The sequence below is a fragment of the Macrobrachium rosenbergii genome, chromosome 33, assembly GCF_040412425.1.
Source record: "Macrobrachium rosenbergii isolate ZJJX-2024 chromosome 33, ASM4041242v1, whole genome shotgun sequence".
Classification (NCBI taxonomy): domain Eukaryota; kingdom Metazoa; phylum Arthropoda; class Malacostraca; order Decapoda; family Palaemonidae; genus Macrobrachium; species Macrobrachium rosenbergii.
Genome location: NC_089773.1, coordinates 8,341,144 through 8,365,348, shown reverse-complemented (window position 1 = coordinate 8,365,348; position 24,205 = coordinate 8,341,144). Strand labels below are relative to the sequence as shown.

Here is a 24,205-nt window from a genome sequence, read left to right as displayed (position 1 = left end):
AAAAGTAGTTATTGGAGATAAATATAATTATAAACATAAATCTAAAAAATAAATTTAAATTTGGCTCTAGGTTCCGAAAAGAACGTTTAAACATTTATAAAAAAAAAAAAACTGCAGTTTTTAATTATCAAATCCAAGTTACCAAGTTGAAAAAAACACACAAAACCCAGTCAAAAAAGCAAGACAACCTACTACAGGATCATCAACCTAAACAAAACCATAAGTATTAGAAAAACTTCCCTTCTTCCTAAAAAACATACATACAAAACAAACCCACAAAAACACCTACCACAGGATCCTCAAAAAACGTTCCCTTCCCCCAAAAAACAAACCTTAAAAAACAACCTACTACAGGACCCTCAACTAAGAAAGAAAAACTTTAAAAAACTTCCCCTCCTCTCCTCAAAAAAACTTTCATGACAAACCCACAAAAACAACCTACTACAGGATCCACAATCCTCGAAAAACCCAAAACCTAAAAAACTTTCCTTTCCTCCAAAAACTACCTAAAACATGGCCCTAAACCTGAAAAAAATCCAAACCTTACCAAAAAAAATTCCCTTCGCCCCAAAAAAACAAACCTACAAAACAAACCCACAACAACAACCTACTACATGACCCTCTCCCTAAAAAAACCCAGAACTTACAACAAAAATCCTCAAAAAAACACAAAAAAATTCCTTAACTCAAACCCCCACAACAATCGCGAGCTGACCCGAAAGGCGAAGAATGTAGTGCAGATGAACGGGAAGGTCACCACGGTCACCCACCCAGACGACCCCAACGACGTGAAGAGCTTCACCTACGACTACTCCTACTGGAGCTTCGATGGATGTAAGGAGGAACCCAACGGATACTTCGCCAAGAATTCCCCCAGCTCGAAATTCGCTGACCAGGTGAGTGTTTTCATTTTTGTACGGGGTGAGGGTGCTAGCCCCATGCCCTGTCTAGTCCATAGCCTTTCTCCTCTTTTGCAGTCCCCAGGGCTGGCTAAGAACAACAATTGTTTGGTAATTCCCAGGGACTATGTCCCTTTCCTAGCTGAGTCCTATAATTTTTGTAGGGGTGAGGGTGCTAGCCCCATGCCTTATCTAGTCCCTATCCTTTCTTCTCATTATATAGCTCCCCTGGGCATGGTATTAGCCACCAATGTTTGGTAATTACCAGGGACTATGTCCCCTTTCCCCTGAGGAGGTAGTTATGGGATATCTGGGGCAGACTATAGGCTTGCCTGGTTAGGCATCAACAGCCAATGCATGGTTCTCCCAGGTCCAAGGGTGGGTAGAAAAGGGGGCTTTGCCGTTTATATGCATTTTCCATCAGAAAAGAAGCAAGAGTCACCAAGTGTGTTAACAGAGACCATCTTGGGATGAGGTTGCCTGACCCTATACCCTTTGCTGTCTCTAGCTGAAACCCACCACAGTTGGCTAACAACCAAGTACGAATTTTTTACGTTTTAAATTTTTTTAAATTTTCTTTTACGTCTTAAATTTCTTTCTTTTATATTTTAGTTATTTTTTTTGTCTTAAAAATTCACATTTTTTTTATATTAAAGGCAGTGTTCAAAATTCTTAACAATTTCTAACAGAGCCTGAACAAACCTAACTTAAAGTGCTCTGGAATATACAAAATTTATCCGTTTGTATGAAAATAACTTACAAAAAACCACAACAAAGACACCACACCAAAATAACGGACAAGCAAATAAAAATTACCTGATCGTTTTGATTTGTACAACAAAAACCTAGTGTGATGAACTTATCCTGCCCAAATCTGAGCAGTGTTCCCATATTTATTTAGAATTCTTTCTTCTTTTCCCTTTTCAACCACATCTACTGTAAAGCCTTCTCTCTCAGGAAATTGGTCTTTAATCTATAAACATTGAGGAGCTAAATTTGGCATCTGTAAAAAATCGGGTTCTACAGTAAACAATTTAACCATAAAAATACTGTATACCTAACTTCGCTCTTCAGTTCTCCAGAAAAAATCAAGAACTATTTACAAAATCCAGTTTTTATCTGGTAACAAGTTAATGACTCTGGACTAATTACTTTTTTCAAAACAGATGAAGAGTTGGACCAATACCCTTACTATAGAATTAGCTTTAATTCTGCAAGGAAACTGAACTAACCTTCTCCTCTTTTACAAATATTACTTCAGCAAGTGCTATCGCCACCCTTATATCTTCTCTCGGCCAGCTCCAAGATCCTTTCTCTCCTACTCTACATTCAACATCACGTGTCAGATTCTGTTATCTGTAAAATAAAAACACGAGTGTTTAAAGACTCATTTTTTGATGATTAACACAACTTTGGTATTTTCTAACTTCCCCTGGTTTCCCAGAGGCTATAAAATCAGGTTTTCTTCAAGCCTAGATATGTTTGGTTAGCTGTTTGTCTATTTCTGTCCATTTCTGAATAAAATGACAAAAACAGAACCCTAACTCAACTCAGAAATGTGACCTTTGTCAACAAACACCACACTTGAATACTAACAAAATTTTAACCAGACCACACCACTGCCTAATTACTCAGTTCACAGTTACTAAAAACAGAGATATGTTAACTTAATCTAAGCGTATTAGCCAAGCTAAATTATACATTGAAAACCTTACTATATAATACCTAATACAGTATCTACAGATTAAACCAAATACAATTTTTAAGATGCCACTGTATGATACAGTATATTCCAGCCTGTCCAATTTCTCCTGGGAAAAATTATGAACCTCACACCACCAGGTTAAGTTAGGAAGTACAAAACATACCTTAACCATGTGCTATTACGAGAACAGGTCACTGTTCTTCACGTAGCAACTTGGATAGTGCTCCTGAATGGCTTCTGCAATGTATCTGTCAAGATTAACAACTATCATAAAACTCTGTTACTTGTTAAATGCCTCTTTGTTCCCCTAGACGTGAGGATAGTTTGATAATCTGCAAAGACATTTCTTATCACAAAGAGAACTTCTGAAACTGGAATGTTTTGCAGAATACAGTAGTCAGTTCAAAATACAGTATTCATTTCCGATTCCGAGAAAGATTTTGTAGGATAACTCATATAAAAATGGTAAAAATTAAATTACAATTTGAAAATCACAACGAAAACTTTTATTTCAACAGAATAATAGTCCCCAAATCAGAAACACTAAGTTTGTTGTCCTTGAAAGCCAACACGGAAAGCCTTTAATATAACACACAAATAACCCAGAATTCTGGAAAGTCTAAAGCTTTTCTAAGATCACGTGCATGAAGTCTGAACCTTCAATTATTGTCTCAAGAATGCGGATTAATCCAGTCAACAGTATATTCAGGAGACCAACCCAAGTGATCATCGATTGACCACGCTACCAGAACGCTATGTCTAAGAAAAAATATTGGAACTGCAGAAAAACTGTGTAAATAAAGTTCCAGTTGAGGTATCTATAAATACAATTGCCCCTAAAGGTAACAAACATATTCAGTTACAAACTTATTCAGTTGTAAGTTACTTTATGATGTTCGTTTTTTGTAAATGTAGGCTATACTATAATGTCATCAGTCCTTAATATATTGATTTAGTGATAAGGAATGGAATGGAATGTAGAGTTTAGGCCAAAGGCCAAGCACGGGGAACTATGAGGTCATGCAGCGCTGGAACAGGAAACAGAGTAAGTAGGTCTGAAAGGTGTAGCAGGAGGAAAATCTCAAAGCAGTTGCACTATGAAATAATTGTTAGGAGAGGGTGGATAGCAAGATGGAAGATAGATAATATGCATGGGGGTACAGTAAAAGGAATGAAAGGGGCTGATTTGGTGATAAGTAATTTATCAGAATGTGAGGCCCCAGAAGCATTTGATAATCATTGGGGACGAGTTCGTATAGTTAATATAAATTATTATGAATGATTATAATCACAAGATTATATTCCAGGCGAACTTTGGACTTTGAGGAAAAATCAGCCTAATTTTTTGCATTAACATAATGATAAACTTTATTTTTACCATAAGCCTATTCCCTTTTCCTTGACCACACACTGATGCTGGTATCCCAATTGGGTCGACTGGTTAGCAACCAAGTACTCTGCCACTCAGATAATCACAATATTACCCCTTTTACTTACCACTACTCATATCAATCGACAGTTTAGGAGTAGACAAACATGAGTAATCCATCATTAATGTACTGTTCTTGTTACTATAAACTCATTTTTCTTTTCTAGCAACAAGTCTACAACGATTTAGGCGCTGGAGTTTTGAGAAATGCCTGGGACGGCTACAACACTTCTCTCTTTGCCTACGGGCAAACTGGGTCAGGCAAATCCTGGTCAGTCATTGGTTACGGAACAAATAAAGGTAGGGTTCGAACCGAGGATCATTTGATTCCAGTGTATGTGAATGTGTCTTTATATTCGTACATTTTGATGATGATGATGATCGATATAAACTTTAAGAGCTAAGTTCACCTTCAAGAACTCTGAGGAGTGCTTAGGATAACACATCTTGAGAGTATGTTGTTAGTAAGACTTAAGATGTGTCCACTGTAAAACATGCCTCAGAGACTTAAGATGTGTCCACATTGCAGTAAAACATATTACAAATACATCAATAACTTACTGTGGACATATCACACACAAGTTGAAGACAAGGGCGCATCCACACTCCAGTAAAACATGCTACAAACACATCAACAACTTACTGCATACATATCGCAAATGGCTGGTTAAGGCTACCAAACAATCACTGACTTGTATTCGACCTGCTGAAGCAAGTGGTCTTTAAGTTAACGACCTGTGTTTGTGGAAAGTTTTACCACATGTTGGACACACCCTTGGATTAGCACTAGTGGTAGTACTAGTAGTACCTGTTCCTTACCTCTCCCTTCTGCAGGCATCGTCCCTCTGCTTTGCGAGCAGCTCTTCAAGGGAATAACGGAGAAGAAAGGCCAGGCGGAATTCGAGGTGAGGTTCAGCATGCTGGAGATCTACAATGAAGTCGTCCGGGACCTTTTGAACCCTGCCGGGAAGAACAAGGGTCTCAAGGTTCGTCAGCACAACAAGAAGGGATTCTATGGTTAGTTTCTTGCAGCTGTTACTAGAGATTACCCCATATTTGTTTCCCTGCAGGGCATTGGGAGTAAAATATGTTTCCCTGAAGTGTGCTGAAGCTAAAATCTAGAGCTATAGTTTTGCACAAGCTAAGGTACCTTGAGTATTGGCCTTAAAATCTATGGGTATGGGCTGTAGGCTTGCACAGACTAAAGGACCTAGGGTATTGTCTTCAAAAGCTAGGGGTGTAGGCTGTAGGTCTGCACTAGCTAATGCCCCCAGGTATTGGCCTTAAAATCCAGGGTATAGGACTTCATCCAGGGTTATGGGACTTATTCTCTACACAAGTTGAGGGCCCACTGAGCGTATGTTGCCCAAAATCCATGGTTATAGAATTTATCAACACGATTTCCCCCCAAAACATACAACTATGGACTTGAGACAAATGCCCCCAGAGAGTCTTGGTCCTAAAATATAGTGACATGGAGCTTGGGGTAATCTCTGTCCTCAACATGAACTCAAAATAGATACCCATTAGGGGTATGGGGACCAAAATCTCTTGGTAAGGGCTATTATTAGAAAATATTTGTCAACACAGCAAGACCAAGCTATTGTCATAATAGCTTGATATGACAGATTATGTCAGTTAATATAAAGTTTAATAACATTAAAACAAATGAACATCAGAGACTTTTCAAAATTGATCACACTGAATTTAAGACATTTCAATGACACAAATTTATTAAGAACATCCAAGATAAAATGATGACTATTTAAATGTAATGAATGGTTTTTGTGGCATTAAAGAATATTAGAATATATAGGATTTAGGCCAGAGGCCAAGAGCTGGGACCTATGAAGTCATTCATTGCTGGAAAGGAAACTGACAGTATAAAAAGGTTTGAAAGATGTAACAGGAGGAAAACCACGCAGTTGCATGATGAAACAATTGTTGGAGAAGGTGGAAAGTAAGATGGAAGAAAGAGAACATGAACATAGATACAGTGAAAGGAATGAAAGAGGTTGCAGCTAGGGTCCTAAGGAACGCCGCAAAGACCCTTAAGTAATGTCTACAGTGCACCAGTTGTCATTAAAGTAATGCTTTTTATAGGGTGTATTATCAACATAAGAGGAACTCTGGTTTTATATAGTGACTACAACATTCTCACTTTTAATAATCTTCTAAAAGTGTGACAGTCAAAACAAACCTAATCCCACCATCCCTACTTCAGCCGAGGGCCTGAAGATGGCGCTCGTGTCCAGCTACGAGGAGATCGAACAGAAGATGAACGAGGGAACGGTTAACCGAACCATCGCCTCCACCAACATGAACGCGACCTCCTCTCGCGCTCACACAATCGTCGGCATCAATTTCGTACAAAAATTCAAGAATGAGGCCGGACAGGAGACCGCTAAGTCAGCCATAGTGAACTTGGTGGATCTGGCTGGAAGGTAGGTCTCATTTTATGAGATTTCTGGGCTATTTACAGTCAGTTACCCCCTAAAAACTACAAAAACGTGAACATTTTTTCAAACTGAAATGACAGAAGTCTATATAAACTGCTATAACTCTGATAAACCAGTTACCCCTAAAAACCACATAGACTGAAAATGCTACCAACTGAAATTAAAGATATATTTAAAGACAATATAGTCTGAAACTTTAGACCAGAAAAAACAACCTCCACAAACATATAACTGACGAAACATCTTAACTTTACCCCAAAAACCCTGCCGTCCCATTTTCTCCAATCTACTCCAGATGACAACTAAAGTCCACGGTTCCTTTTCTCACCTCAACAGCGAGCGAGTGGAGAGTACAGGAGCCACTGGGGCTCGTCTAAAAGAGGGCGCTGGTATCAATCAGTCCCTCTCGTGTTTGGGCAACTGCATCCACGCCTTGGCAGAACAGTCGAATGGCAAACAGGTACAATTGCTTAACCTGTAACACGAAGATGTTGCATGAAATAATCAAACTGATCCGTTATTTTAGAAAAATCAAGACTCTGGCATGGTCAAATTATAATCACTGTTATTATTTATGCATTTTTAATGATCACTCAGTTACTTGCGTGTCGTTCCTATGTCAGCATAATTACAAACTTTCATAATACAACATATCTTGCACGTTGATCACAAATTATAAGCATGATTTTCTACTTTACAAACCAAGTTACGTTATCAATGCATGTGAGGGTAATTACTTTATGTTCATCAAGTCTAAAACTTAGCACAAATTCAGCAATATCCAACAAAACATTATGTAACACTGATAAACAGAATGTCTAAATAAACATCTCAACACAGTTTTATTGATTTATTAATGATTTATTACAATATGTTATTATTAAAAGCATGTGGCAACAATACACGCATGCTTTACACCTTACCAAGGGCCACTCTTACGTATTTTATCTTTTAAGTCTAAATTCATGACCCTTTTAACTGCACATTTTGATTAAACTGGATCTTTTCAGTCCAACGAACCAATAGTCAAAGGATATAACCGAAGGGTGAGTTATTTCAAACTATTCTTTCTTTTTTTGTCTTGTATTAATCTGTAATTTGCACTCTCCAGTATGTGTGTCTTTTTCTAGTACAAGTTCCAGAATAGGAAAGTGTTTCACTAACAGTACCTGAACATGGTTACCTCTCTTGCTTTAATTAACTCAAATAAAGCAATATTTTTGTTTTGTTTAAAAAAAAAAACTTCTTGCGGGGACAAAGACAATCCTCTCCTTGTTAAACTTACCAGAAAGTCCCCTTCCTAACAGAAAACCACAGAACTAAGGGTCTTTCCAAGCTAAAACTTTTCCCTCAATTCAATTAAAACTATATTCTGTTCTTGACAAAAACATCCCCACAGGTACAACAAAGAGAGTCCTTTCCTTGTAAAAGCACCAGAAAGTACCCTCCCAACAGAAAACCACACAGAACTAAGGACCTTTCCTCCTCTGCAGGCACGCGTCCCCTACAGAGACTCTGCTCTGACCAAGCTCTTGATGAATGCTCTGGGAGGTAACAGCAAGACCATTATGATTGCAGCCATCTCTCCAGCTGATATCAACTACGAGGAGACCCTCTCCACTCTCAGATACGGTGAGAAGAATACAGGGAACACCTCACACTGAAACAAGAATTGTAGTTTGAGCAGAGGACTTACTTGACACAGAAGTCACAAAACAGCTTAGTCTAAGGACTTGAGGGGGGAAAATTATTTTATCAGAGGACAAACTTATACTTCACCCTTGTCAGTCCCATTTATGGTCTTGGCAGAACACACTTCATTCTAAACACAGTAACAAACATCACCATAGCCTTAGCCTTAACAAAGCTTTCACACTTAATAGAGCACCAGAATGGTTTTAGCAGAGGACATACATACTTCATATTTAACTTGGCAGTGGGTTTTACGTAAACAGATGCACTTTACACTTAACATATGCTTCCAATACCGTGAGACTTCACACTTGAGACAAAAGAAACATTCCACACTAAAAACACAGTAAAAAAATCGTCTTAATATAGGAACAGACCATCCAAATAATATTAGCAGTTTCACAAACTTCACACTTGGAACAAAATTTCTCCTGACAAGTACAAACACTTCATACTAATTTCTTAAGAGCAGCAAAACTGTATTAGCAGTTCCCACTTCATTTCTCCCACCCTGCTGCCCAACCACTCAAACACCAAATCTCTTCACTTATCTCAAGCATTGAATGGCTTAAAGTGGCCCCTTCCCCAAAAGTGCTTAGCTTTATAGTCAAATTTACAGGAATCAGATCAGCTGACTGACCAAAAGAGACTTGATTACAGAATGTGTTTTTCATATTATTATTATTATTATTATTATTATTATTATTATTATCAGCTGATCGAGCCAAGCAGATTAAGACCAAGGCCACTGTGAACGAGGACCCCACTGACAAACTCCTGAGGGAACTGAAGGAAGAGAACGATAAGCTGAAGAAGATGCTCAGTGGAGGAAAGATCGACACCACTTTCGTCGACGTCGACAACGACGGAATCGACGACAACGGTAAGGAGGAGAAACATGCAGCGCCAGATACAATAACCATATAACCAATTCCAGTTTTTAAGAATGTTTAGCCCCCGGTAGGAATTGGACATATCAATTGGCAGATAAAAGCTATAAATTAACCCTATTTCTGCATTTCTTAATGATAATTAAGACATTGACTGATCACTCAAGAGGTAAAGGAAATCCGTAACGCCGGGGAGTGATAAACCAATCAATCAGAAGGTACAGTAACGTCAGTTAGTGAAACAATGTTATAAGTTAGCCTATACTGTACATTACAAGTCTGCTGGTGTACTCTCCTGTACTGTGCAGTTCTGTACTGACCTGCCCAGTACAGAGGTCTGCTGTTGTACTCTTCTGAACTGTGCAGTTCTGTACTGACCTGCCCAGTACAGAGGTCTGCTGGTGTACTTTCCTGTACTGTGTAGTTTTGTACTGGCCTGCCCAGTACAGAGGTATGCTGGTGTACTTTCCTGTACTGTGCAGTTCTGTACTGACCTACCCAGTACAGAGGTATACAGTTCTGTACTTTTGGCGCACAGTGCACATTACAGCAATCAATTCTTTACTGAGACATAATATTTCTAAAAAAAAAAAAACTTTTTAATGGTGTATATGCTGTACTGAGCAGTTCTGTACAGGCTTCACTGTGCAGTTATGCACATCGATGTACAGTACTGTTCTTTTTGTTCTATGTTCAGGAACATCAAACATATTTTTATAAAAAGAGAAAAAACCTTTTCTACAGATGTGGAACATAATACAGTTCCAATGTGATCAAGTACCTCAAAATGGCACCTACAAAAATAAAAAAGATTAAAAAAGTCTGTAAACACTTTGTAACAGTCCTGTAACGGTGCACTTTATAGCAGCATATTTTATGATACTAAAAATAACGATGATACTAAAAATAATATTTCTATCTTTCACTCCATCTTTATCTCTCCCCAGACGCCGACAAGCTGAAGAAGAAGTGGGAGGAAGAGATGAAGGCGAGAATGATGGAGAACGAGATGGAGATGGCCAATATGAAGAAATCCTACGAGGAGAAGCTGAAGCAGTCAAAGAAGGACTTCGTGGTAAGGAAGGAGAGAGAGAGAGAGAGAGAGAGAGAGAGAGAGAGATGTGTCCTTTAGAACCTAGATGAAATGTGAGAGAGAGAGAGAGAATGTGTCCTTTAGAACCTAGATTAAATGTGAGAGAGAGAGAGAGAGAGAGAATGTGTCCTTTAGAACCGAGAGAGCCACCAAGCTCCCACAAACATTCTTTTCCCAAACGCATGACAAAATCTCAAGTAAAACTCCTACAGCATCCCAGCAACCAACAAACCAATCCTATACCCATCGCCCTTAGTATCCTTCGCTTCAAAAATCCTTCAATCCCTCCTTGCAGGATCCTTCGATCGCCAAGAAGGAACAAGAGAAGCAGAAGAAACCACACATTTACAACCTCAACGTGGATCCTATGCTGTCTGGAAGGATTCTCCACATCCTGAAGCCGGGGGCTAATTCCGTGGGTAATCGCAAAGGAGAGGAGTCCTATATCACCATGGTTGGGCCCAGGTAAGGGTTCATTTGTGGCAGGTATCCTAATTAACCCCATGGGTTAATCACATAGATACTAAATGGTATATAGATTTAAGATAATTGACAGTTATACACAGGTATTCCAGGTATTAAATAGTACGTGGACTCAAATACACCTGTAATTAACCTTCAAGAGCAGGTATTCTAATTAACCCATTGGGGTTAATTTGACAGATATTAGATGGCATGTACATGAGACAACTGCCAAGTAATTAACCTTCAAAAGCAGGTATTCTAATTAACATCATGGGTCAATTATACAATATTAAATGTTATATGGACGTGAGACATCTGGCAAGTACTTAACTCTCAAGAAGAGGCACTCTAATTAACCTCATGGGTTAATTACATAGATATTCAGTGATAAATGTCTTCGAGACACCTATCAAGTAATTAACCCTCAAGAAAAGGTGTTCTTATTAATTCCATGGGGTCAGTTACATAGATATTTTTAAGTATATGGACTGGAGACACCTGCCAAGTAATTAACCTTCAAGAATATGAATTCTAATTAACCAAGCGTGGTTAATTATTGAAGTATTATTTAGATATTTAACCTGACTGCAATGGAAAAACCAGCCTCTTCCAAGAGAAACAACACTAAATAACGCTGGCATTTTGCATCCACAGCATTCAGGAACAACACGCTGTTTTGACGGTGGGTAAAGACAACAAAGTTAACATCAAGCCAGTGAACACAGACTGCAGAGTCCTGGTCAACGGGTCACCCATCCAGGGAGAGACCACGCTGTGTCACAACGACAGGTCAGTGAGTGAGAGGCTGAAGGACGGTGCCCACACCTTTTGATGACAAGAATAAAAATGAATTTCTTTAAATTTCCTCAAATATTTTCAGTTTGATGTTTAGGGAGAAATTTTAACATTAGAATCTTCCGGTAGTCTCGGTATAATACTGTATGAGCCGCGGCCCATGAAACTTTAACCACGGTCCGGTGGTGGCCTATCCTATACTGTTGCCAGAAGGACGATCATGGCTAACATTTAACCTTAGATAAAATAAAAACTACTTAGGCTAGATGGATGCAATTTGTTATGTTTGATGGTTAGAGGGTGGATAATCAACATGACAATTTGCAGCCCTCTAGCCCCAGTAGTTTTTAAGATCTGAGGGCTGGACAGACAAAGCCGGCACAATAGTTTTCTTTTACAGAAAACTAAAAAAAGATATATATTACTATTCCGATTTTACTTTCAAACAAAACTATAAATAAAACAAACAATTTAATGTTTAAGGGTAATTTTATTATAAAACTGAAAACAAACCTTTATTTCTGTACTATTTACAACTTAGGCCCAAGGCCAAGCGCTGGGACCTACCAGGTCATTCAGCGCTGAAGGGGAAATTGACAGTTGCACTATGAAACAATTCTCAAACTTTTCTCTTTCCCCACGTGAAGGCTGGTCTTCGGCAGCACCCAAATCTGGGTGTTCCAGAACCCTGTAGAAAAGGAGAAGTCCAAGATGAACTACCCAGACATCACCTTCGATTATGCCCAAGAGGAGATCGCGGCCAAGAGTGGCCTCGACATGCGCAGTGCCTCTAATGCTGGTAAGATAGTGCCCAAGAAATGTGTCTGTTCTCTCTCTCTCAGGAGAGGGGCCTCCAAACGCTTGCGTATTCAGAAAATGTTTCTTTCAGACAAGGACATTTGCTTTCTCTCTCTCTCTCTCTCTCTGTACTAACCCACTTCCTCCCTCATTTCCAGACCTGTCCAAAGCCCAGGAGGACCTGCTGGAAGTGATGCCAGCCGTGGAAGAGGCCAACTCCATTTCAGAGGAGCTGGACAAGAGGGTCAAGTTCGAAATCATGATGGTTTCCCCTCAGGTCCTGGGCAAGGATACCGGGACGACAGAGGCGAGTAGCAAGTTCTGGTTTTCTGATGAGTGATCTCTGACCCTGAGCAACACAAAGGGTCTGTTCAGAACTTGACACAAAGGGGTCTAATTCACAACCTGGATGGGTACCGAGGAATGAATGTATCTTGCTGCAACAGGCCTTTGGAGCAGAGTATGGGGGGTGGGATGGGGGTAACAGGTCACAAAGTGGTCCCAAGAGCCAAAATCTAACTTCCCCAATGTATATCCAAATGCAGACAAGACAGAAACAAAATTTTCTGAAGTCCCTTTAAGAGGAAACAGCAGCATCTTGCTTTGCATAAGACGCATCTCGAACTTGATCCGTACCAGCGAAATGACCTTCCTTTTTTTCCCAAACAGGTTCACGTTAAGATGAAAAACCTGGAGAACGGAACAGAGTTCGTGTGGCCCAAGGAGAAGTTCCTCGACAGACTGTACATCATGAAGGAGATGTACAACAATTACGAAGATGACGACGACTGGGACAGACCTGAGGTATGTAAGACAACCCAAAAGTTATGTACTTTAGTCTATCCAGTGAGCAAAAACTGTACAGTGTGGTCTGTAAGCTTGAAAAGGAGGCTTGGCGAGGACCTCTAGACTTGGCCTTACCAACTGGGGTAAGTTACTTTCCATCATTTGTCAGTGGCAACGGGTTACAATAAGATCCGAGAGCCACCAGAGGGAATAGAGTGATGTACACAGTCTGTCCAATGAGCAAAAATTACATAATGTAGTCCATAAGCATGGTATGGTGTTGAAAACTGAGTAGGAGTCTTGGTGTGGCCCTCCAGATTCGGACCTACCAACTGACACCAACAGTGGTTCTCTAATCCCTGTATATAGGCTACAAAAATTCATCACTAAAGACTCTGATACCAGTACTGTGACCCAGTATTTCCCTGTTTTCCCATTTTGACAATGTTCATAGGCAATGATATATAAATGAATTTAAAAGTACTTCGTTTAAAAACCCTTAGTTGGAGAATATTTTGTAAAATACTTTAAAATACCTGTTGACATGAATTCTTACGTTCCTACCTGTACTGTACTAGATGTCAATATTAACAATTCAAGGAATTCACAAATTTTCCAACTACTATAAATTTATAGTAATTGACTAAATCTTTTGTTGAATTTCGAAGGGAATGTGTGAAAAATTGAGATAAATGTTGGGTACCCTGTAGTTCAACATTAGACAGATAAATAACTTCACTTTAACTAAAGGACAAAGATAGAGCACTTGGAGGCATAGTCCCATGTTACCTTATTTAGTTTATTCCAACTTGACCTAACCTCACCAAGCAAACGCTTAGACTTTAAGTTAACTTTCTTTAACATATACCACTTTAACTTAACCTTACCTATCTGACAGGCTAGACCCAACCCAACTTACTAACCTAACCTAACCTTACCTTTTTTAGTTTAAAATGATTGTCTCTCATCTACAGGAGGAGGATCCCTTCCAAGAATCTCTGGACACCGAGATTCACATTGGTACAGTGCAGATCATCCTCCAACCCTTAGCCTACAACGTCGAACTCAAGGAACAACTCGAGATCATCAACTACAAAGGAGCTGAAGTGGGAGTCATGAATGTGAGTTTTTTTATATGTGAACTGTACTCATTTTCATGTTTGTATATTTTTTATGTGCAAGTCGAAATTGTTATCATTATTACACTGCACATGGGGTTCATAAAAGATGCATAAGCTAAAATTTAACGGTTACCCAACTCATATCATGAAGTAAAGTTAATATTTAAATTGAACCATAAAAATCTATTTATTTTGACAACTTGTTCGTAGTAAGAAGTCATTAATATCAGTCAGAGCTGAGTTTGTAAGCAAAATTTATAAGTAACTCAGCAATACTACAGACTTCCATCTTTAAAACATAAATTCACAAACTCTTTCTTGCAGGAGTAGTACTGATGTTTATATTTCCCGTACCTTGCCCACATTTTAGGCCCATTTACTGTACATGTTAAAGTAGAATAGAAACAAATCAACCCATTTTTTAAAAGTGGTCTAACCCTAGGCTAAGTGGGTCCATGGGAATTTACAACCTAGTTAACCCTAATGCAGGTAGACCTAATAGCAGCAACTCCAACCAAATTAAATCCTATGTTACAGGTAGAGGTCGTCCCTTGTAATTCGGATGGAAAGGATTACACTGAAGCAGACGACAAATTCGTGGACCCTCCCGATGAGCTCCTTGGGAAAAATAACTACTTCAACGTCAAGATCCTAAACTGTAGAGGATTGCCGAACAGATATTCGGTAGGACCCTATCGAAGTCTAGCCCTAATAACAATAAATTTTCTTAAATTAAACTCAGCAGGATCCTGTATAAGTCTAGCCCTAATAACAATCAGTTTGCTTAAGTTATACTAAGCAGGATCCAGTATAAGTCTAGCCCTAATAACAATTTATTTGCTTAAGTTATACTCAGTAGGAACCTATCTCAGTCTAGCCTTCATACCAATCACTTTGCCCAGGTTTCCAGTTATCCTTAGACTTGTGGGCTCACTACCCCAATAAATTTTGGCAATCAGAAGCTTTTAAGCAATACAAATCGTTCAAGAATAGAACAAAAACAACATAGCCTGCAGATCCATGGATCTAGGAGCTTTCTCAACAAATCTTGGCAATTAGAAACTTGAGTAATGAGAATTAAAATATAATGTAACAGTCACACCACAACCTAGAACTCTGTCATTAAGAAGACAAAGTTAATACTATCTATCTGAAGGTAACCCCACAGGCTACAGAATTAGGAGATTTCAACCCTCTCTTGTTTCCCACAGGACATCTACTGCTCCTACAAAGTTTACCTCGACGAAAAGGAGACAGAGACCAAGAAGATAAGTGACACATCTAACCCGGAATTCAACCACATCAAGAAATTCTCCTTCACACCTGTCACGAAGCAGGTACGATTACTTTACGAGTTACACCTGTCACGAGGCTAGTACGATTACTGTATGTGTTACACTTGCCACTAAGCAGGTATGATTAATTTACAGGTTACACCTGTCACAAAGCGGGTATGATTAATTACACGTTTTTACTGAGTAAAAAAAAAAGTTACTGAAACTCGCAACTAGCTTCAGTGGTCTGTTGCAGATCTGGTGACACTTTTTATAGAATCATGGAAGTAAAAAATACAATTTGAGAACAAATGGTAAAAAAAAAAAAAAAAAAAAAAAAATAGATACTTAGCCCACCATTTTGACTCAAATTTCAAATAACTGCTTGAGTTTACTGCACTGTATCAGCTATTAAAGCTAAACATTTTTTCTAAGGATCTGCAGAAACCAAAAAAACTAATTCAACACGATACAGAAAAAATATATAAGTATATAAAATTGTATATATATAATTTCTTTCATTACAGCTATTGGAATACCTGCAAAAAGGCAGCATTGTGGTGAGGATCATGGGCAAACAGCGCCTGCGCAAATCAGCAATGATAAACAAGGACTCGAGTCTGACTACAAAGGATATGCTGAAGACAGACAGAGCTGTGTTCGCCAGGTACGGAAGCTTAGAAAGACTTGTATTCACTTCATTTAAGTTTTCTTTCATGGCCAACGTTTGGTTTTGTTTGTTTTAATGTTGTGCTAGCTTGTAATTAGTGGATTATCTAGATATTCTTGATTTATCTAGGCTTTTTTATACAGTATCTAGTTTTGGCCAAACTGTGGTCTGGTTAAGCTGTACTTTATAACTAAAGAAATATTTTCTATTCAAGTTTATCTCGGTACAAACAACAGTTCTGTCTGAAACACCTCATTGTGTTATTCCCTCGTTTAAAGTTTCTCTAAGCACAAATGTTTTTGCATGAGAAAAACATAATTAAAACAATATTCAAACTGGAACAATCTAACTTCAGTACAATCAGTGACCCTAATCTCATCGACCAACTGTCTTTCAGAACGGCAAACCTGATGAACGGTTTCCAAATGAACGGTCGAGTTGTCGACCCTCAAAAACAGTCGATTATTGTCGAGCTGCTGCTCATGAAGAAGACGCAGGCAAGACTACAGCAAAAAGTGGTAAGTTTAGAGAGAATTTTGCAAAAGAAAGTGGTAAGTTTATGGAGAATTTAATGAGAATTTTATAACAGACTGCAGCAACAAGTGGTAATTTTGGCGAGAATTTTGCAACAAAGTGGTATGTTTAGGGAGAATTTTACAACAAAGTGGCAAGTTTTGAGAGAATTCAAGGAGAATTTTACATCCGAATCTGCAGCAAACAGTGGTAAGTTTAGAGAGAATCTAAAGAGAATTTTACAGCAGAAAGTAGTAAGTACAGAGAGAATTTTAAGATATAAAAAGTGGTGAGTTTACATACAATTCTACCGCAAAAAAGTGATAAGTTTAGAGAGAATTTTACAAAAAAAAGTAGTGTTTAGGGAGAATTTTACAGCTAAAAATTGGTAAGTTTAGAGAAAATTTTACAACAAAAACTGGTAAGTTTAGTGAGAATTTTACAGCAGAAAGTAGTAAGTTTAGAGAGAATTTGACATTAAAAAATGTAAGTTTCAAGAAAATTTTACAGTAAGAAAGTGGTAAGTTTAGAGAGAATTTCACAACAAAAAGAGGCAAGTTTAGAGAGAATTTCACAAAAAAAAGTGTCAAGTTTAAAGAAATTTGAAAGACGTTGCGTGGATGTTTAAAGAGAAAAATAAGTATAACCTTGTGATGAGGTCTTTCAATCTAATTAGTAATAATACCATTATTATTAATATTAATGATAATTCTTCCCTCGCAGGATTCCGTAAGGAAGTTAGTCAAGGAAGCGGAGAACATCTCTAAAGTGCGAGTCTCAACTTCCCTCCTGAAGGATGTTTTGAACGCAAATACGCCCGAACAAGCAGATGCCCTTATCAGGAAGTTAGCAGGTAATTAGTAGGTAAATACTACTTGTCCTTATTACTCTTGGTGTAGGCTTCGTAAGGCTAGGCGCTCTCTCTCTCTCTCTCTCTCTCTCTCTCTCTCTCTCTCTCTCCCTCCAGCTTTATCTTTCACATCTCCCTTTCTCTCTCAAATCAGAATAATCTACAATGATCTGTCTCTCTCAAAGCCAGATTCCCTCTCTCTTTCCCCCACTAACAAGTTTCATGTTTGTGTTTGTGTGTGTGTGTGTGTGTGTGTGTGTGTGTGTGTGTGTGTGTATGTGTGTGTGTACATTTAAACCAAGAGTTCCTTTGGAGCCTTCAATACAAAGAACAAGAAGTGGAACTATAATTGACTCTTTAGTGTCTATGAAACCGAAAATTTGAATTTTAATCAATTTTTTTTTGAAACAATCAAATTATTGAGGTCTTCCAGTTTCTACCCTAAAAATATGGCCTAATGTTTTATCATTGTATCAAGACAGATTTTAGTCAGTTCACTTCAGCCTCTATCAGATATGTATCAAATACAGTACCACTTTAAATTAACAGATACTTCAGGGGTTTGGCTTTCTTATAACTTAAGCAACAAATTTTTTTAAGTTAAGTAACAAATTATTATAAGCTAAGTAACAAAGACCTTATATCATAGTCTGCACTTCAATATTATCTAGATATCTTAGAGCTAACAGCAATTCCATATAGTTCCTAACCAAAACTAATGTGTAGTTGACAATTTTAACAATCAATCTAAGATAAATGTATCACATCTGAAGAGGTACCATAGCAAAAACGATACTTTTTGCACATTACTTTTTATATCCATCATTGGTGAAATTACTTTTTTTTTTTAAAATGATAGTAAAACCAAGCTTCAAAAATAGTCAACTATTCAAATTCTCCAACAGGTCAAGGCTTTCCTGAAAGCTTCATCCAATAGGAAATCGAGTCTTCCAAGGTGAACTAGTCTGAAAACTATTTAAAACTATTCCCTTCAATAGTAAACGTCCCGCGGCAAAGCCTAATAGAAACTATTTTATTCTTGGCCAAGTATAAACCTGCATGATTGTTTTAACAAGGTGCATGACCCTCTCTCTCTCTTTTTCTTCATAAATGCTCAATAAATTCCTGTACAAATTCCACCACACACAATTTACTATCTCGAGAAGACATACCAAAATAATTCAATAAAATAATTCCCACTTTATCCAATTAATTCAAATTACAAACACAACAATTTCAATTGCAATATTTACCATCTCATCAACAAAGAGGTATTGACATAATTTTCGACTGTCTAAAATATTCAATTTTTTATTGACACCGTTAATTTAAAGCTTCGTTAACTGCTGAAATTAAATGAATACGGCATTTCAAGTTTCTTCTTTTTATATTGTGATGCTACGTAACACAAGCTTAACACTTTTCTAAATATGTCAAAAATATGTTAAGATTTAGCCTCCAAAATGATTTTTAAGAAGCAATACTAATAAGACTGCTAAAATTAAAATTGCACGGTCACTTGTTTAATTTAAACCTTTAAAAAGGGCTGTGTTTTGTAACAAGTTCTTCCTTTTGAAATGACAACTACAATTTTTTTAAATTAAAAATTTGGTAAAGTTTTCTACGAGAAAAAAAGTGTATTAAAGCGCGTATTACAGTTTCGATTCAAAGTAATTTAGAATCTATTTGAAACCGTAAATAGGCTGGAGACCTTTCAATTAGCAGGTGATAAATTGCATAGATACTGTCTAATAAGCTCACTAGAATCATATTCAGCTGCAACGTATGCAAAATAAATTAACTCTTCTATTCCTTAATCGAAGCTGGAGAACAAATTACCAGTTCACAAAGTTTTAATTTAATGGCGTCTTTGAAAAAAAAGTAATATTAAGACACGATCAAAGATTAAGCAAATACCATTTTCTTGAAGTAGTTCAGAAGTGCACCCAAAGCCTCTTAGCCGATCACAAATTTAAAAATCTAAAGCATCTTAGCATCGCGATGTTATCAGCTTATGTTATGTAATTCAGTTCCACAGTAGTTCCCCTCAGGCTGACTTGAGTCATAGAAAACGAGCTTTATTGTCGTAGCTTTTTTGAAATATTATTCCTTATTCAATTCCCATTCCTGGCTAGTAAGGTCTTAATTCCAATCTATTCCTAATCCTCAGTGATAAGCCCTCAATACCAATCTCTTTAGTTTAATACTTATTCCTAATATGACAAGCCAATAATTCCAATCTCTTTGGGTTTCATACCGATTTACTTATCCTCAAGCAATCATTCTGAATCCTATCTCCTGATCCTAAATCACCATTCTTGGCTCTTGGTCCCAATCCTACTAAATAAAAACAAGGTCCAGGGGAAAGGTACCTTCCTCTATAGGCCTGCAACCCAATCCCATTCCTAAATCCAGGCAGGCGGACATTTGCCAATAATTGTTAGCCTAATAATAATCCTAATCCTAACCAGTAGTTATTTACAGGTAAAGCACCTTAGCATCTCTCCCACAAACCACAAAAAAAGCACACCGTCTTTTCACCAACAGATGATGACGACAAGGGTAGCCACGGCAAAATAAGTAGCAGGAGTTCCAGCAGTTCGGTTTGCACCTTGCTGTAGCGAATTTTAGGCCCGAAGCAGGTGGTTTTCTTTAGAATAAGGCTTATTTTGGTCACCCTAAATTAAGCAATAAAGGTAATGAGCATGAATGGTGAATGGAAGTTTAATAAGGATCGCTTGGAACTGGCGGTATCTGGACGTCCAAGTTATAAGAACTGTACAAGGTGATATTGTTTAGTTACCGTTAAGAATCTAATAAAAGAAAACGTAAGTAATAAGTGACATTACACTCAAAGAAAATGGTCACTAGAGGAATAAAATGGGTAACTCATTCAAATTGAGCCATGACGAAGCCTAACCAGTATCGAACAATGGCGGTTGAAACCTTCAGAAAACAACCAAACTAACGGACGACTGAGGCTTAAAACAAGTTTATAAATTACATAAAACGAAGGCATCGACCATAAAGAATACCTGATGATCTTGGCTGATTAGTAATACAGAAAATGACAACTGAAATGTGTACGACAAAGTCTATATTTCATGTGCCTTTGTGAACGATGACCGAAGGAAATAGGCCATAATTGAGTATTCTCCTCAAGTGACAACTGATACGCCGGTTAATATAAAACTGAATTTCAGAAGTGCTATATATTTTGAAGCTGTAATTAGCAAGAATTTTCAAATCATATTTAATACCAGGAAAGGTAAACAGCAGTCAAATTCAATGGTAAAAACAGCCTGATAAAACCTACTTAGGCCTAAAAAAAATTACTTAGGCCTAAGCGTGAAATAAAAAAAAACCGCTTTTGAACTTCATACTGTATATACAAATATAAAAACTATATTTTTCTTTGTATTTATCAAGTATTGTGAATGAAAAACATAGACACACCTCTGTTAATACACTGAATGATGAGATGTGCACGGACAAATAAATAACAAATAAAGAGGGCGTGAAGACACCCTCTTTAAGTATTCCTAGTTTGCACAAGGACAGTTATAAAGAGTTATTATATGAATTTTGGGTATGAGATCTGCACTAACCTTTTCAATACAGTCGTATTTGTACAGAATGTTTCAAACATTATTTGAAGGAATTTTGATCCAGTGTTTATAAGTGCCTGATGATAATTTTCTTATAATTGATATTAACAGGTCTATTATTTGATATACATGAACTAGAAAGGCTGTTAGGTTTTCAACTGAAATCAAAATGATTTCATTTGATACTTGTGCAAAATGATATTCCTGAAACAAACGACATTCTTTTATAAAAATTCTTTAAAAATTGAGAATTTTCCTCAAGAATTTTATTGAAAATTTCTTCGATAATTTCACTGGAATTTTAACCCAGATTTTTAATGAAATAATTCTCCAATTTTCCACGAAATTCTCAAGAATTCTGTGGATTGTTTCTTCAAAATATTCGGGAAAATTGTAAAAAATATGAGAAAATTTCTTGCCAAAAAATTTGATAATTTTCTTCAAAACTTTTTAGAGAAATTTTCTTCCAGATTTTATCATAAAAAAATTTCATCCTCAAATCGAAAAGAGGTTATTGCAGATCGTCTAATAATTTTATGAAATTGAATGTTCTGTGATAAGATACTTAAAACAAAGTGCCTACAAAACCCACTGGGACCCAAACTCACTTCTGACAAATGTAACGAACCAATTTGTTCAAGACGGCGTTACAAACTCGAAGGTCACACCTACGAGTGATTGTGGTTTCATTGTTTTAAGTCTGAGAGGTTTTTTGTCCGTGCTAAAATGGCAAATTATGTTATATATATTTATATGTTATAAAATATATACTTATATTTATATACGAGTGTTATTGTTTCGTTAACCGGCGTCACAGAAGCTAAGGGTCATTTTGTTTTAGTAACTTAATAAGTTTTAGTAACCTAATTAATAAGCTTTAAGCCACTAATTATCAGTAATTACCATTAACGGGTACAGTGGGACTTTGGTTTAATTAAACCTAGGACTTACGCATATAAGCCCAGTTTTTTTTTTTTTTTTTAAGTTGATTAATGACAAATGTCTTTTAATAAAATTTAATGAACAGCAGTTTTTTATTGAAAAAACCAATCTATATGTTTTAAGGAAAATTTTTGTTTACTTGGTTTAGTTAAACCCTACGACTTATGACTTCGTTTTATAAATTTATTCTAATAATATTGAATTAAGGACTTTTCTTTTCACTGTAAAAACACATTCTTTGTGGTTTTTTCATCTAAGGGAAAACATATTTAATGAATATCTTAATAAGGGAGCTTTAAAAAAAAAGCCACCACGTGAAAGGCATTTCCAGTACTGTAGTAACCGCATACCATGGGCAGGAGCGGGAACATTCGTCTCAAAGTGACTTTGGGCTCCAATATGACTTTTAACAATAAACAAATATATAATAAAAAGCTCGTTTGTTTTTGTCCTTGGTGTTTGAATATTTTATATTATATATATACACAACAGGCAATGGGGCCAGTAGGATTATTAACCTCCTTCTAGCCCAGACCCAAAAACAAGGAAACTTTGCGGGTGTTTAAGCAGCCTTTTATAAAATGGAAGGTCACAGAGGAAAATGGAGACAGGGCGCGAGTTCCAAAGCCCGGTAGTATGGGTTTAAACGGACTATTGAAGCATAAGTGAGTTCCAAAACCCGGTAGTATGGGTTTAAACGGACTATTGAAGCAGGAGTGAGTTCCAAAGCCCGGTAGTATAAGGGAAAATTGAAGCAGGGAGTGAGTTCCAAAGCCTGGTAGGTATGGGTTTCAAGTTGTTGACGGACTCCTATAATATGGAAGGCTATAAGGGAAAACTTGAAGGAGGGAATGAGTTCCAAAGCCTGGTAGTAATGATGGAAAAATTAGTACGATAAAAAATACTCAATCTTATGCTTTATAAAAACAAATAGGAAATAAATACGATTTTGCAGTGTTGCACGCACGAGGGCGCGCAAACAAGCGCAGAAATTGACGCCGCTGGAAGGAGTATTACCGTAGCGAGGCCAGTCCGCTGAAAGTTTCGATACACACACATACAGATGCAGCTGTGACCCACATAAGTCGACTAATAACTGCGTACATAATTCAACAGGCCATAAAGGTATACCATTTTGGGTCAGTGATCAAAAACTCCCCATATAAAGAATGCCAACCCTTTCCGGTCCGAACTCCAATTCCACATGAGGGCTAGTACTAAACACGGCGAAACGGTGATTCATCTACACTGCTTCGCCCTGTTTAGTACTAGCCCCGGGGGTCAAATGTATTTCGCCCTGTTTAATACTAGCCCCTGGGGGTCAAATGTATTTCGCCTTGTTCAGTACTAGCCCCTGGGGGGTCAAATGTATTTCACCTTGTTTAGTACTAGCCTACTAGCCCCTGGGGGATCAAATGTTTTTCGCCTTGTTTAGTACTAGCCCCTGGGGGGTCAAATGTCTGGTACCGAAGTGTTCACGTCTAGAACAGCGAACCCGATTATTCCCAAGAATAACAAACCCAATCACCTTCTTGCAAAGAATAGCGAATCCTGCTCCGAGTGGGTTCGCTAATCTTGACATGATCCGAAGAAGTCTTTAACTAACAAGGAATTTCCTTAGAGGATTCCTTAACTTGCTCCGAGGTAAACAAGGTTGTTTGTTTACTCCCCGACGAATACTTCCTGCAAATTCGAATCGGGTTCGTTTTTGATATCTCTCGGTTCGTTTCTGAAGCAATTAAGACTCAAAATAAAAAGGGATTCTAGACTTCGCATTCTATAACGACCATCTAGAACAATGGAGCAGATTTTTGAGTTGGTACAGTTCAATTTACCGTTGAATATTGTCTCACCGCCACTAATACGAACTAGAAAGTTGATACCAAAGTAGTAGTTTGGGTCTCTCTCTCTCTCTCTCTCTCTCTCTCTCTCTCTCTCTCTCTCTCTCTCTCTCTCTCTCTCTCTCTCTCCTCAAAGGAAACCTTGGGACTTTGAATTTTACAATAAGTCCGGATACAGGAAGAAATTATTGTGTTTAATATCAGAAACTAATGAACACTATTAGGTTAAACAAAGTATTAAAAATAAAAAAATACAGAATATAGACTTATAAACGTAAACATTAGCTGTACAAGATTGTGTAGGCCTACACTTGAAGTAACGATCGTACGGTAATTTTTTAATTTACTCAAAAACTCAGTTTACAAATAAAACGT

At 37.5% G+C, this 24,205-nt stretch overlaps 1 protein-coding gene across 1 annotated transcript; it reads left to right on the top strand.

The window, feature by feature from the left end:
• LOC136855884 (kinesin-like protein KIF28) lies at window positions 1–22,387 on the top strand. Its single transcript, XM_067133295.1, has 20 exons — window positions 1–896; window positions 4,201–4,333; window positions 4,868–5,050; window positions 6,258–6,477; window positions 6,829–6,952; window positions 7,986–8,124; window positions 8,900–9,067; window positions 10,022–10,149; window positions 10,463–10,632; window positions 11,287–11,421; window positions 12,075–12,226; window positions 12,384–12,532; window positions 12,895–13,029; window positions 13,986–14,132; window positions 14,670–14,816; window positions 15,344–15,469; window positions 15,934–16,073; window positions 16,474–16,594; window positions 17,313–17,442; window positions 19,987–22,387. Exons 1-20 carry the CDS (start codon window positions 615–617, stop codon window positions 20,058–20,060), a joined length of 3,003 nt encoding a protein of 1,000 aa, XP_066989396.1. The 5' UTR covers window positions 1–614; the 3' UTR covers window positions 20,061–22,387.
• Window positions 22,388–24,205: the final 1,818 nt, after the last annotated feature.